We start from the raw sequence: 14,843 nt of genomic DNA, 5'->3' as shown, positions 1-14,843 counted from the left end.
AGGAAAAGCATTTTAATTCAACATCTGGGAAAAACTTGATATACCACTCAAAGTAAATAATTGCAGCTAGAGTTTCTCCCTTTCCTTACACTGCTCATGCCCCCGCCTAAGGATAAGGGGAAAAAACAAGTTTGATGTGTTTATGGTAAACTGAGAACTCTCTCCTTACTTTGCATTCGAAGCACAAAATTGGTTTACACTCAGTATTGACCCCTTACTGACATTAACACCAGGGTGGAAACTTTTTGATTGCTGTTTTTGGTGGTCTCTATTGACCAATGTATTTCAAACTTTCTTGAGTGTGACCTATAGTAAAAATAATTACATCTTGACCCAGAATAGTGTGTGTGTGTGTGTGTGTGTGTGTGTGTGTGTGTATGAATGAATATAAAATCTTTAACTGAAATAAATGTTTTGTGAACTAATACATACTATGTGTGATGTACTTTAATCCCTCCCACACCCCCCACCATTTTACATGCTCTTCAGACCCACTAAATTCATTTCACTAAATTCATTTCCTGACTCATAAATGGGTTGCCATTCACAGTTTGAAAAACACTGCCATAGGTAGTACCTAAATTTGGCTGCATATGCTGGGTTGCTTCTGATTGGGAAAGGGGTTTACAAATGAAAATATAGTGTTTATTACTGGAACATCCTCTTCGCTGATACTAAATAGTGAGTTTTAGTAGCATCGTGAATTTTAAGAAACCTATCATGGACTACCACTTGAGAATGGCTTTTACTTGGGAAAAAACCAACTCTGGATGGTTTTTCGAAAGCTTATGGCCTCATTAGGAGTTGGTGTTTTCCAGATCAGTACTTCCTGCTCCATCCACTAAGTGCCCTCTGACTTTCATTTTTAGTACCTGGGATGCTCTTCCAGGCAAGAATGCCGGGTAGGTCAGTTATTGTTGGAAAGTAAGAGTGGAAGAGCAAGAACTGTGCTCTTGGCCCATGTCAAATGTTAAAGCCTCATCAGATTTTATGCATTTAAAACTTTTTGTTATTTAATATTGGGAATCTCCCATGGTGCTGAGAGAGGTGCTAAGATACTTGAACCTTAGTCCTTAGTGTTATTTATTTTAGCTTTTCTACACACATTTTCTAATTTCTACATGTAATGCCTTCATCTTGACCAGCCAAGTCATTTGCAGAAGTAATGCTAAATCATGGTCTCCCAATGCAGCTAGTGTGTGCATGAGTGCACATTCTATTTAAAGGGGTTAAAAGCTGAGACTTTGTAATTGTGCAATGTTGATACTGGTGAACAAATGGAAGGAGGACCCCTGCATGTTTATTTCTTCAGCATTCATTTAATAAAACTATCTGGAAGAGATTTTTATCATTTTTCCCCCTAGGAATACTCAGTGCTACTTGTCATACAAGCAACTGATTAATTAGTGAATTTCTTATTCCTGTAATAAGTACGCGATATCTTCACAGATTTATTGATAACGTGGAAAGGAGGCACCTGAAATTTGGCAACTGGAAATAAAACAATGAAAGGAGTATAAAATTGTCTTTTTGGTCATCAAGAGCGGCAATTTCTTCAATGTTTGTGACCAATTTATAATTGCTAGTGTGTTTGCCTGCGATATAGTTTACCTACACACTAAAACTGCCCTCAAATTCCCACTGCTTTCTCCTTCCATCTTGTGTATGCACTAACAAGAAAAAGGAAAGAAAAGAAGATGTGACTGTTGATCTGTAGTAGCAACTACACTGTGAATATTGCCCGTTATGGGGCAGGACTACCAGCTGCTGCCACAATATATTCATGCTGCTTGTTAAGTACAGGGAGTTATTTTGACATTGGCACTCATTGTAATGTACAAATTGTTATTAATGGATGTATATTTCACAGATCTCTGTATTTTATATGCAAAGTCCTCATAGGATCCTCTGTAATATGTGCTCCACTAGCTAAGCATGTGATAGTCTTATCTGAAAGGAAAATCCTACCCATCCCCAAGAAGATACTAAGTGGTCAATAAAAGCTGCATGACCAAGTCTGAGGCAGTGTGTTAATTTTTCCCAGTTCTCTAGGAAACTAGGTCAGCTTCTGAGGCATTGACTAGTTACACTTTAAAAACCAAAAGCAGGCCCAACAGCCCGCCATGTTCTGAGCTACCTCTACTTATTCACACTTAAATCCAGTGTGTGCTTGGAGTCGTCTGGGGAAGAAGCCTCCATGAGCCCTTTCTACTAATTGCATCATGGAATGTATAAAATCAGGGTGTTTTAGTATTCTTTTCAGATGTAACTACCAATATTAGACTAAATTCCATGATAAATAAGTTTATCTTTGAGTCCCTAGAGAATATTTACTCACAGAGTGTATCCTGCCTTTTAATTTTACCAGGCCTTTTAATTCTGAGAGAATCAGCCCTTCTGTTGTGACCCCAGCTTAACCCAACCCCTGCTGGCAGGAAAAAGAAACGTCTCTGATTCAAAAATTCTTTCCAAGCTCATACTATACAGTCTTTCACAAACATTACCCTTAAATATTGTCTGAATTCCTGACCCAGACATCATGGGATATAAGAAAATGGCTATTGTTTTAAGGCATGAAGTTTTGATTACTTGGTTATGCAGCAATAGGAAGCGGATACTCCCGATAGTAGCCAAATTTTCACACAATGTTGGGAAATTATTTAGCACTATTCTAAAGGTGGCTCAGACATGTTCTGTCACCGATTTCACTTGTATGTACCCAAGAGAAATGTGCACATATGCCAAAAGACACACATGCAGGTTTATAACATTAGTTGAAATAGCCAAAAAGTGGAAACAATTCAAAGGTTTAACAACAGAAGAGTGGATATGGTGTTATGATCATAAAGTAGACTATCATACATTAATAAAAATGGAGAGACTGCAGTCACACATTTACATGGATCACGTAAGCATACAATGGAAGCAAGGAATCCAAACACAGCATAATGCATATTGTATGATGGCACAAAATCAGCAGGTAATGTTCTATGTGCACTTAAGAAGAATGTGTATATGTTGATGGGTAGGGGTGTTCTATAGATGGTGTTGAGTCTAGTTGGTTTATAGTGTTGTTTCAGCCTTCTGTCTCCTTGTTAACACAATGTAGTTCTACCAATTATTGAGAGTTCAGTATTAAAGTGTTCAGCTATTGTTGAATTATCTATTTCTCCCTCTAATTCTGTCAGTTTGTATCAAGTATTTTGGGGCTTTGTTTTTTAGATACATATGCATAATTGTTATGTCTTCTTGATGGATTAACCCTTATATCATTATTAAATTAAGGGCCACACTTTCCCATTTCTTTGCATGTCATAATTTTTTGTTGAAAACTGGACATTTAAAACAATACTATGTGGCAACTCTGGAAATCCTATTTCCCTCCCATTCCAGAGTCTATTGTTTTCTTTCCTGTACTAATTCTGTCAAGTCTCAATTCTTTGTTGTAGGTGACCACTGAAGTCTCTGCTCAGTTAGCTTAGTGGTCAGCTAATGACAGAAATTTCCTTAAATGCCTTCTTCATTCTGGAGCTACTCCTGTTCCTCTATTACTTAAAGCTTCATTCTTCAAGATTGTTGTGTTTATATGATTTAAATTGAATTTTGGGGAGTAATAGTGGGAGTAAAGAATAACTAAGACCAGCCAACAACCTAAAATTCATATGAGGTATCACTATTTTTGCAGATCCTTAGCTTTCCCTTCTATTAGACATTTCTCACTGGTTAGTTTCTCTGGATTTCTTTTAGTCCTCAAGGTTTCTGGGCTCTCTCTCCTCTTCCTAATACCCTTTCCACCACTCTCTCTCCCAGGGTTCCAAACCCTCCTGAAGAAGCCAGGATTGAACTTTAAAATCCTATAACTTCATTAGTAAACAGAATAATTTAGTTATCTTTATCATACTTTTTTGCCATTTGAACAAGCCCAGACCCTGCTTTCACAATCAAACAGACCCTTTGAGGTGCTGTTCTAAAGGAGAGAGCCACATAACCAGGAGATGAGATAATCATGCCGCTCTTCTGAAAGGTGAAGTGGCTGAAATTAGGTTATTTTGTTTGGTTTTGTGAGAAATGAGTCTGAAAACCACCTTCAACTCTACCATCTTTTATGGGAATATCTCTTGCTTCAATTTTGGAGGTTTTAATGTAGTAATTTTTTTTTTGTTTTATGAGAAAAGAATTAAAATTTTTTGTTTATTGGTGAAAATGACACATGATTAGAGATGAACTCTAGATTTTACATCAGGATTCATTTAGTTTATTGGTCATGGTATTGCTATTAAAATTTGATTGTTCCCTTTATGTAAATTCTGCTTCATTCTTAAAGTCATTCTAATATCTCGAAATTTTAATATAACTGATAATGGAATATTTTTCTGCTCACTATATTTTTCAATTGGCTGCAAGAAAAATATTGATTTTTATTTATCTTTTATTAGGCGACTCAACTCTTGCTGGGGAACAGTTTTAATTGATTTCTTTTTAGATATAAAATCATAGTTTGCAAATGATAAGTTTATTTCCTTTTCTCCAATATCAATGCTTATTATTTCTAATATTTTATCGTCAATTTTCTAGCAAAAGTCTTGTTTCCTTGTTGCCTAGTGATGCTCCGGAGAGATTTATTGTGAGCACTGACCTTTAGGAAGATAAAGTTTCAAGATTAGTTTTAAAATGGTGAAGTCATTAACTCTGATGTTTCCTGTGTTTTATAGTCAAGCCCAGTGGGTATAGCAGGTTTAACTATTTCAAGTTCATGCATGGGCCACTCTAGCCCATTGTCCCCAATATATCGTTCTATGACTTAATTAGCTCGATTGTTAATTCTTATATTATTCAATCTAGTTGTTACTTCTTTTCCCAAGGAGGAAAACTGCTTATTCATGTGGTATGATCAAGTTGTCCTGATGGTCCTCTATCTGGAGCTTCCATTCACCCTCTGTGATCCAGAGTAAGTGAACTGTCATAAGGACACAGGAAAGATGGGAACTGCATGCCTTGCAAAAAATAATGTGGTAATAAATATACCTGCTCTCCACACATCTAGAGTGAATTTTTTTTTTTTTTGACAAGATCTGATTTATTCTACCTTGGAAGTGTGGTCCTGAGAATGGTGGGTGCCACCCTGTCCCAGGCAGAGGGGGGGATGCAGCCCCTGGAACGTGGTTAAGGCCATATCGAGGCCCTGAGGCAGCTGTGGTGGGCATGGCGGATGCCCCTGCTGCCCAGGGTGGAAGGCACCGGGATGGGACCCAGCCTTGGCTACAGGGCCGCGGACCCAGGCCACACGGGCACGCCAGGTAGCGGGCATAGGGTCACATGACAACATGAAATACAAGCACATGACTCATGAGTAAGCACATAGGCAGTGCACACAAATTCACAGGTCAGAGGGACACCCAACATCAGCTGGATACATGGACAAAACTATGGGACACATGGGCGCTATGGCCACAGGGGTCAGATCCAGGCCATGGAGTGCGAGGGACCGGTATGGGGCCTTTTAGCACACGGCACTGGAATGGCGAGAAGAGGGCGCTGAAGGATGGTCTGGAGGCGTCTGTCTTCCACTTTGCTGAGCAGCTTCACCACCTCAACGTAGCTGAGGGACATGGCAATCACATCCAGGTGGACCCGGCTCAGACGGGGGACAGCTCTAGCAGAAGGCTTCGAGGCCCTCATTCCTCAGGGTTTGCAATCCAGCCACACGTGTTCAGTATCTGTGCGCCCGCCGCCAGGCCCTGCATCCCGGGCTCGATCAGGTGCAGAGTTGTGTTCCCGCAGACCTGGCTGTGCCGCGAGAGCTCCGAGAACCCCGGGACCAGCATTTCAGGGTCGTGTTGGGCTTGTTCCCTCCGCACCAGTTGTATGGGGACGTCACGACGAAGAAGTGAATGGCCTGGCTGGCTCCCTGCTTCAGCACAGTGGCCGTGAGGCCCAGGTACGTCCTGTTCCCGCACAATGTCCCCCACCGGGTGGAAGAAGCCTCTGTACTTGGAGTTGGGGGAGGTCTGGTCCTGGATGCATTTCACCTGGATGGTCTCCATGGGGCACACGACCACTGCGGCCTCGGGCCACGCCAGCTCCCAGGCAGCCCAGCAGCCTGCGTGAGCTGTTGTGCAGCTTGTTGCTGCTGAGGACCCCGAGCACCGCCTCGGGGTGGAGCGGTAGAGCCGGAGGCCGAGGCCTGGGTGCAGGCCCAGGACGCCAGGGCTGCGGCCGGGCTCCCGCACGTAGGTGCAGATGCCCAGGTTCAGCTGCAGCTGCGTCTTCACGTATTCGGTGGGGAAGATGATGTAAATTGCGATGTCGCCCCCCCCAGGCCACCTACGGGGACCTGGAACCCCGGTTCTGAGACCCCCTGCAGGGCCTCCTGGCTGACCCGCCTGCCGGCGCCCCGGCCCTTCCCGGCCCCTTTCCGACCCCGGACTTGGCCAGGCACAGGTGCTGCGGGGAGTCCCGGCCGGGTCCAAATGCCCCACCCCCATTGTCCTGAAGAGGCTCAGAGGGGCGATGACACGGAGGGCGAGCACCCGTGCCCGTGCCCGCTGGGGACCAGGAATGCTAATTCCCTGATCCCCCATCCCCCCACCCTTGTGAATTTTTTCTTTGACATTTTAAATATGTTTTATTTTAAATTTAAAGAAAAACTGAAAATAAATATATTTTACAAATTATATCAACACTTAAAACATAGTTTGGGAATGTTCAACCTTAATTCTTAATTCAAAATAATGACACTCATGGAATACATCCTGGTGTTGGCCAATATGAAGTTTGTTTAAATCTGGTATTTTATATAAGCTTAACTATTAATCCTTCCTAACATTCAATGATTATGATTCAACTTCATAAAGTTAAACAAGTCTTCTATGTAAACCCCATATAACTTTTTCAAATAGGAAGCATTTACACAAGCAAGGAAATTATAAAACATATATAAATTATACGGAACTTGATCCAAAGGCTGCTGATAGATGCCCTTCACCTTAGAAGGCACACACACAAAACACTTAATCGCATATAGATGCCATTATATTCTTACAGTTATGTTACATAGTGAACTTGCATGCACGATTATAAATGTCATTCTATTATGTCTGAACTGAAAAATACATATGTTTAAAAAAAAAAAAGTCCTTGAAGACACAAGGGGGTGGAATGTGCCTGCGTTAAGTGCAGCAACGCAGAGGCTTTTTACAGGACATCAAGGAACTGCCTGCCTCCAGCTGGCTCCCAGGCACCGCTGCGAACAGTCACCACCCTCAGAAAGACAAGATGCTCTTGTTAATGATTTCCACGGCCTCGCGAACCTCGTCCTCCTTGGTCACAAGTGGAGGTGCAGATCAGATGATGTCACCATGGGTTGGCTTGGCCGGAAGTCCATTATCTCGAAGTCAGACACACCTTCCAAGCATCATAATCTTTGGTTTCTCTAATAACAGCAATTAATAATCCTTTTCCTCTTACAGCAATTACAATATCAGAAGGTAGCTTCATGAGTTCATTTCTCAAGATGGTCCCCATTTTATCCGCATTTTCAACAAGGTTTTCTTCTTCCAAAACCTCAAGGGCTGCAATGGCCACTCGCAGCCCAGCGGATTGCCACCGTACATTGACCCGTGCTCCCCTGGTTTAATGGTCAGCATTAGGTCATCATCACACGATACCGCAGATACGGGGTATAAGCCACCAGAAAGGGCCTTTCCAAGAAGGACAAAGTCGGGTCTGATATTTTCGTGGTCAATAGCCAGCCATTTACCAGTTCTTGCCAATCCTGTCTGTATTTCATCAGCTATCAACAGAACCTGGTGCTGGGTGCACAGTTCTCGCACGCCCATCATGTAGCCTGGATCCGGAACGATAACGCCCGCTTCACCCTGAATTGGTTCTACCATGAACGCGGCAACGTTTGGATCCTGTGGAGCACACTCCAGAGCAGGCAGATCATTATATGGAATAGTTTCGAAACCGGGCATAAATGGTCCAATACCATCATAACTGCTTGGGTCTGTAGAGCTGGAGATAGCAGACATAGTTCTACCCCAAAAGCTTCCAGCTGCAAACAATCTTTGCTTTGTCCTTCGGAACACCCTTAACAGTATATCCCCATTTACGAGCAAGATTGCAAACTGTCTCTCCAGCCTCCACTCCTGTATTCATAGGAAGAACTTTGTGGTAGTTGAAAAGTTTAGTAATATACTCTTCGTATCCACCAAGGACGTTATTATAGAAAGCCCTAGATGTTAAGGTCAGTTTGTCTGCTTGACTTTTCAGAGCATTCACAATCTTTGGATGACAATGCCCCTGGTTGACAGCACTGTAAGCACTCAGGAAGTCAAAATATTTCCTGCCTTCTACATCCCATACGTAAATACCTTTTCCTCTCTCCAGGGCTACAGGTAAAGGATGGTAGTTGTGTGCCCCATACTTAGATTCCTGTTCAAAAATGTAATCAGAGGATGGAGGGCCTTGGACTGTCTTTTTAGTCGCAACAGATGTAGCAGGAGCCACTGAAGAGTGAACTCCTCGACAAAGCACAGCAACAGTCTGGAAACGTGCTAGTTTGGAAAACATCGTATCCTTCAAGTAGGAATACCACCGACCTGTCTACGCGTGGAAGGCTGGCCTGGGACACGCGGCGTCGGCTGAGCTGGAACCCTGAACTTTTAAAGAACATATTTTTTATGAACTATTTGAGGGTAAGGTGGAGATATTTTGCTCTGTTAACACTAAATACATCAGTATTTAAGAACAAGGACATTCTCTTACATAATAACCACAGTGCAATTATGAAGCTCAGGGAATTGAACTCTGATACAGTACTATTGTCTAATTCACAGCCCATATTCAATTTTTGTCTTTTGTCCTAATAATATCACATATTCAATTATTGTCTATTGTCCTAATACTGTCCTTTAGAGCTCATTTTTTCCTGGTCTAATATTGAATGCTGGGTCATACACTGTGTTTACTTGTCATGTCCCTTTAATCTCCTTGACCATTTCTTTAGCCTTTTTGTTTGTTTCTTTTTTTTTAAATTAGTTTCGTGTGTACAAAACACTGTAATAGTTAGATATTTATCATTTATACCCCTCACAAAGTGATAACCCCCCTCCCTCCATCTACTACCCCTCTGACATCGCATACAGCCGTTACATTTCCACTGTCTCTATTCCTAATGCTGTACTCCACATCCTGTGACTATATATATGTGTGTGTGTGTGTGTGTGTGTGTGTGTATATACATATATATATGTGTGTATATATATACACATACATATACATACACACACACACACACACACACACACACACACACACATATATATATATATATATAAAGTTATAGTTGACATTCATTATTAATCTTCAGGTGTACAGCACACTGATCAGGCATCTATACCATCCCTGAGGTGGTCTCCCTAATAAGACAAGTGTCCATAGGATGCCCTACAAAATCTTTACAACATTATTGATTATATTCCCCCAACTGTCTTTCGTATCCCTGTGGCAATCTCGTGGTTACCGACTGTGCTTTCTAATCCCCTCACCTTCTCCCTCATCCCCACCCCACCTCTCATCTAGCAGCCCTCAGTTTTTCCTCTGTATCTCTGAGACTGTTTCTGATTAGTTCGTTCATTTATTCTTTTCTTTTGATTCCACATATAAGTGAGATCATATGGTATTTGACTTTCTCTGTCTGACTTATTTCATTTAGCATAATGTTCTCTAGGTCCTTCCATATCATTGCAAATGGTAAGATTTCATTCTTCTTTATGGCTGCGGTTTGTTTCTTGATTTTCACATTTTGTTTTGAAAAGTATAGGCTGGTTTGCAGAATGTTCCTCAATTTAATGTTGTCTGGTTTTCCCTCTGATTACAGTTAGGTTTTGCATTTTTGATACGAACACTACAGAAGTGATGTGCCCTCATTGCATCATATCAGAAGGCACATGGAATCAATTTGTGCCATTGTTGGTGATTTTAAGGTGGTTGTCTTCCAGATCACCCTGCTTAAAGCTATTATCTTGTTTTTGAAATTAATAAGAGTTTGTTGTGAGATACTTGAACACCATATAAATATGTTTCTCGTCCAACTTTTACCGATGACAACGGTGATACTTACATTTACCTACTATAACATTTACCTATGATAATCTGTCACTAACAACAACCTTTAACCTTGATTGATGATTTTCTAACTACATCATCTTATATATTTATTTTTTGTCATCCTACTGTAAAGAAGAACTCTCATTCCCTCTGTCTTTCTCTCCCTCCCTCTCCTTGTCCTTCCTTCCTAAGAATTCATGCATTCTTATTTTTAGTCTGTGGATTATAATCCATTTTTGCCATTATTTGTTTTGATGCTCAAAATAAGCAGTCCCAGATTTGGCCAATGGGAGCCTCATCAAGTGGGCATTTATGGCCTTTTGAAATATCCATATCATCCTTTGCATACTTCCTTTCATTTGAGTGCAGTAAGGTACCCCAAGCTAATTTTGTCCTTTTCCTTCTCCAGCCTTGGTATCAGGCATTTCTCCAAAGAGCTACGTTTTCTTTTAGTTGAAAATTGTATATAGAAACCAATTATCTGGATGCTAGATATGTCCATTGCTACTGAGGGTTCATTGTTTTATGGACCTCTCAGTATGTGTATATTGAATAAAATTTCTGATCACTTGTTGGGACAAGTGGTTTAAAGAGTAAACTTTCTTTCCTTAATCTTTGAAAACTAGGGAGTAGTTTCACAGATGAAAAAAATACAAGTATATACCTTAGAATTCTAGTGATGCCTTTTCTCTATATACTGTTAAGTATTCTACACTGTAATCATTCAAGAAAAAATGATATAGCTAGAATGGACAGGGAGAAATAGAAGATAAATTCTTTGAAATTATTTTTTGGGAGCTGTGGTTCACTCTCTGTCCCAGTTTTTAAAAGTTTGATATAATTGGATCTTTGGGACATTATCCCTGAAGGATCTGAAGTTTCAAACCTCTGTAATATATAACTACTAAACTTTAAATTGTTCAGGGACAACAGGTATTCCCCAAGACAACAGATGATTTAAATTTGGATAGTATTTCAGTTGCTATACTTTGGCATTTTTAGTTATGAAAGTAACAGTTAATACTTTTGAAAGAAATTAATTGCACTGTTGATTTTTTATGTAATACAGTTTTAACATGGATGCATTCATCCCTTCTTGCACTTAGATAACTTTATGACGTACACCATGAGACAATATTTTATTTGGAATTAGTGACAGGGAATTCAGGTGGGAGGAACCAGTTTTTCTTGGCTACTATTTTTAAACAATAGACATACCAAGTCCCAGGCAACTGGGCTGATTTCTCATTCCAAAAAGCTGTGTTTTCTTTGCGAGTCTTAGGAGTAGCACAAAAAATTTAAGTTTCTTTAAAACAGTCTTGTAAAATAATATGTGATTTTTGTAGAGAATTTGTTAAATATAAAATCTGGCTGATAAGTCACTAAGAAATAATCTGTGAGCTAACAAATGAATAAGAACTAACTACTGTGATGTAGCAGAAATGGAGCTCTTAGGAAGAATAGCAAAAACTGCATGCTCAAGTACCATGGAGGGGAGTAGTACTGATAAGTATTTCCTAGAATACTAAGAGTATTCAGCGTTACTGATAAAAGTCTGGATCTACGATGTAAGCTGCCTCGGAACTGATGTCTAAAACAGAAAAAAATGAAAGGACTTGCTAATATGCTAGCTTTGAGATACAGTGGAGAAGTCAGAGATAATAATGTAATGTAAGTCAAAGAATAACGTAATATAATGAAAACTATTTGAAAAATATACTCCTGTTATAGGGGCATGATATAAGATATTGCTCACACATTATTTTTATCTGCACCATCTATGCTGTTTTTTAAATATGGAGAACTGGGAGACAAATGATAACATTGACTGAAATTGAGAAACTGGAGAAAACATCAGTGATGAGAAAGTGAAGACTGAAATATTGTAAGGTAAACCATATAATTGAGGAATCAGTCTATGAAAGAAAGAGCAAAAATACGATGGCATTTTGCATGTGTAAAATGACAATGAAGGGAATTTTTAAGAACAATTGTATTTGAAAATAGAAAGGCAAGAACTAGTGGGGAAAGGAAAAAGATTGAAAATGGTAAAGAGCAGTATCAGTGCAGAAGCAAGGTAAATTTTAGTAATTTGTTTGTTAATGTGAAATGTAAAAAAAATAAATAAAACCTTAAGTGTCTTGTTTATAATTAGATCTATAATCATTGAAAAGAGATTTTAAGGTAATTTAAAAAGGGAGTTTAATTTCTGCATTTCCTGGATGTTCATGAGTTTTAAAGTATAACAAGAATATTGCCTGGGTATAATTTTTAGACCTATTTACATACTCACAAAGGTAAGGGTCTCAATAATGCCTGAACCTGTACAGTGGATGTATCAGTATTTTAATGAGGTGGGTTATTTTGTGTGACTAGTAAACTGGCTCATAAATATAATCAGAACAGATATCTGCAATGCTTTAAACAGTGTCATCATTTTTGAATCAAGTATATGGACCTCCAAGCTGTTAGCTGGAAAGGACAGTGTTCATTTAGACCCAGAACTTCATAGGTTTTTGTTTAAAATTCATTTGTTTGTTTCTTTCAGCATTCCTCTTCTTCTTCCGGTGAAGGTTATTACTGGTTTTTATTGTACAAATGTGCTTTCTTTTCCTCACTTATCTGGCTTTTCCAATTTGTGCTTAATAATTTATTGTGTTCACTTATATTTTCCATCATTCAGTACTTTCAAATCTTTACTGGAAACCTGTGTGTGAAGCATAGGATTACGGGCGAGATTCAAATATGAAATGTGTTTATTTTTGTTTTCAAATTCAGTCTTTTCTAAGTTTGTTGTGGAAGAATCAACTTTTTATGTAGATCAAACCTATTTTTTCCCTCTTAGATCAATAGATACACTATCCTGTGATTTTTTTTTTTTTGGTGGTAAAATTGTGTTTATAGCAGTGAAATAAGTTTGAAAGTGTTTTCCTAAAGTAAATGAACATTTTACTTTATCCATCTCTGTATGTCCTCAGATGAAATGAACAGAATAAGACTAGAGTAACTACAGATGAAAGAAAGGAAATGCAAGGAGAAAACCTTACCATTTGGAGCTTTTTTTTCCTGGAGGGTTTTTCTAGATACCCAAAGTTAGAGATTGTTCTCTTTGTCTTCAGCCTTGGAATGTATCTGATAACCATTTTGGGAAACAGCACTCTTATTTTAATCACTATCCTAGATCCACGCCTGCAAACCCCCATGTACTTGTTCCTCGGAAATCTCTCTTTCATGGATATCTGTTACACATCTGCTTCTATTCCCACTTTGCTGGTAAACTTGCTGTCATCCCAGAAAACCATTATCTTTTCTGGGTGTGCTGTACAGATGTATCTGTCCCTTGCTATGGGCTCCACGGAGTGTGTACTCCTGGCTGTGATGGCGTATGACCGTTATGTGGCCATTTGCAACCCGCTGAGATACCCCATTGTCATGAACAGGCAAGTCTGTGTGCAGATGGCCACTGTCTCCTGGGTGACGGGCTGCCTGACCGCCCTGCTGGAAACCAGTTTTGCTCTGCAGATACCCCTCTGTGGGAATCTCATCAATCACTTCACGTGTGAAATTCTGGCAGTGCTGAAGTTAGCTTGCACAAGTTCACTGCTCATGGACATGACCATGCTGGTGGTCAGTGTGCTCCTCCTGCCCATTCCAATGCTCTTAATTTGCATCTCTTATATCTTCATCCTTGCCACCATTCTGAGAATCAGCTCAGCAGAAGGAAGAAGCAAAGCCTTTTCTACTTGTGGTGCCCACTTGACTGTGGTGATCTTGTATTATGGGGCTGCGCTCTCCATGTACCTCAAGCCTTCTTCATCAAGCTCAGAAGAAGTAGATAAAATCATCTCTTTGCTTTATGGCGTGCTTACTCCTATGCTGAACCCCATAATTTACAGTTTAAGAAATAAGGAAGTCAAAGATGCAATGAAAAAACTGCTGGGCAAAATGTCATTGCATCAAACACATGAAAAACTCTGACTGGATGCCTGTGGTTTAACCAGGGGCGCAACCCTGGCAGAACTCACCGGATAAATTCTAGGTAATGCACTCACCCTTATAATACTGACTTGTACCTTAGCTCTATAATTTTACAGTTGTAAGATATGTGTACACAACGTGATTCCAGTTTGCATTTAGTGATATTTTCTGTCTTTTGTGTTTCATGGTTGTGAGAAGTTTTTGGACTATAGCATCATCACACATTTGTTCCAGAAACAAACTCAGACAAATTTAGAGCCAGTGAATATGAGTGCCTCTGAAGAAACTTGGATACCTTCTCTGCCTTAAATCCTTTCTAGGATGAGGTGGCAGCATAAAGAAACAAAGAAACAAATAACAAAGATTGACCTTGACTATGCAGGAGAGAAGACAGAATCAAAGGAAAATTAAATTGCTCAACATTACACAGTTGCTGAACTGGAACTGCAACCCTGATCCTTTCGACATCTTTGCCAGAGCTTGTCCTGCCACACCATGGTGGCTGTCTTCTTACCCTTCCTTTTTCAAAACTCCTGATTCAAACTCCTTGACTTCCTGAGTAAGCCATCCAATGCCTACTTGATTTGTTCACCTGCCAACCTTGCTTTTCCAAGCTTATAGATACTTGAGAAAACTGTATCTCTTTCTGGTGTACCCTCCATATGCTAATTCAGTCTTTTTTATGTGTTTGTGTTTTTTTCTTCATTGGATGATTGACTTTTCAAGGCAAGGATTCCTATAATTTTGTACCT

At 39.8% G+C, this 14,843-nt stretch overlaps 1 protein-coding gene and 2 pseudogenes across 1 annotated transcript; 1 reads left to right on the top strand and 2 right to left on the bottom strand.

Annotated features, from left to right (window-relative positions):
• Positions 1-5,457: 5,457 nt before the first annotated feature.
• LOC117031555 (tricarboxylate transport protein, mitochondrial-like) lies at positions 5,458-6,581 on the bottom strand (annotated as a pseudogene).
• Positions 6,582-7,128: 547 nt separating this feature from the next.
• LOC117032183 (ornithine aminotransferase, mitochondrial-like) lies at positions 7,129-8,609 on the bottom strand (annotated as a pseudogene).
• Positions 8,610-13,053: 4,444 nt separating this feature from the next.
• LOC117032325 (olfactory receptor 2K2) lies at positions 13,054-14,091 on the top strand. The gene has a single exon (XM_033123751.1). It carries the CDS (start codon positions 13,141-13,143, stop codon positions 14,089-14,091), a length of 951 nt encoding a protein of 316 aa, XP_032979642.1. The 5' UTR covers positions 13,054-13,140.
• Positions 14,092-14,843: the final 752 nt, after the last annotated feature.

Source organism: Rhinolophus ferrumequinum, chromosome 12 (assembly GCF_004115265.2).
Source record: "Rhinolophus ferrumequinum isolate MPI-CBG mRhiFer1 chromosome 12, mRhiFer1_v1.p, whole genome shotgun sequence".
NCBI lineage: Eukaryota > Metazoa > Chordata > Mammalia > Chiroptera > Rhinolophidae > Rhinolophus > Rhinolophus ferrumequinum.
This window is presented reverse-complemented; position numbering and strand designations above follow the sequence as displayed.

What these genes read in the sequence shown, in the direction of transcription:
- LOC117032325 (XM_033123751.1), top strand. Translation starts at nt 13,141, where the DNA reads ATGCAAGGAGAAAACCTTACCATTTGGAGCTTTTTTTTCCTGGAGGGT.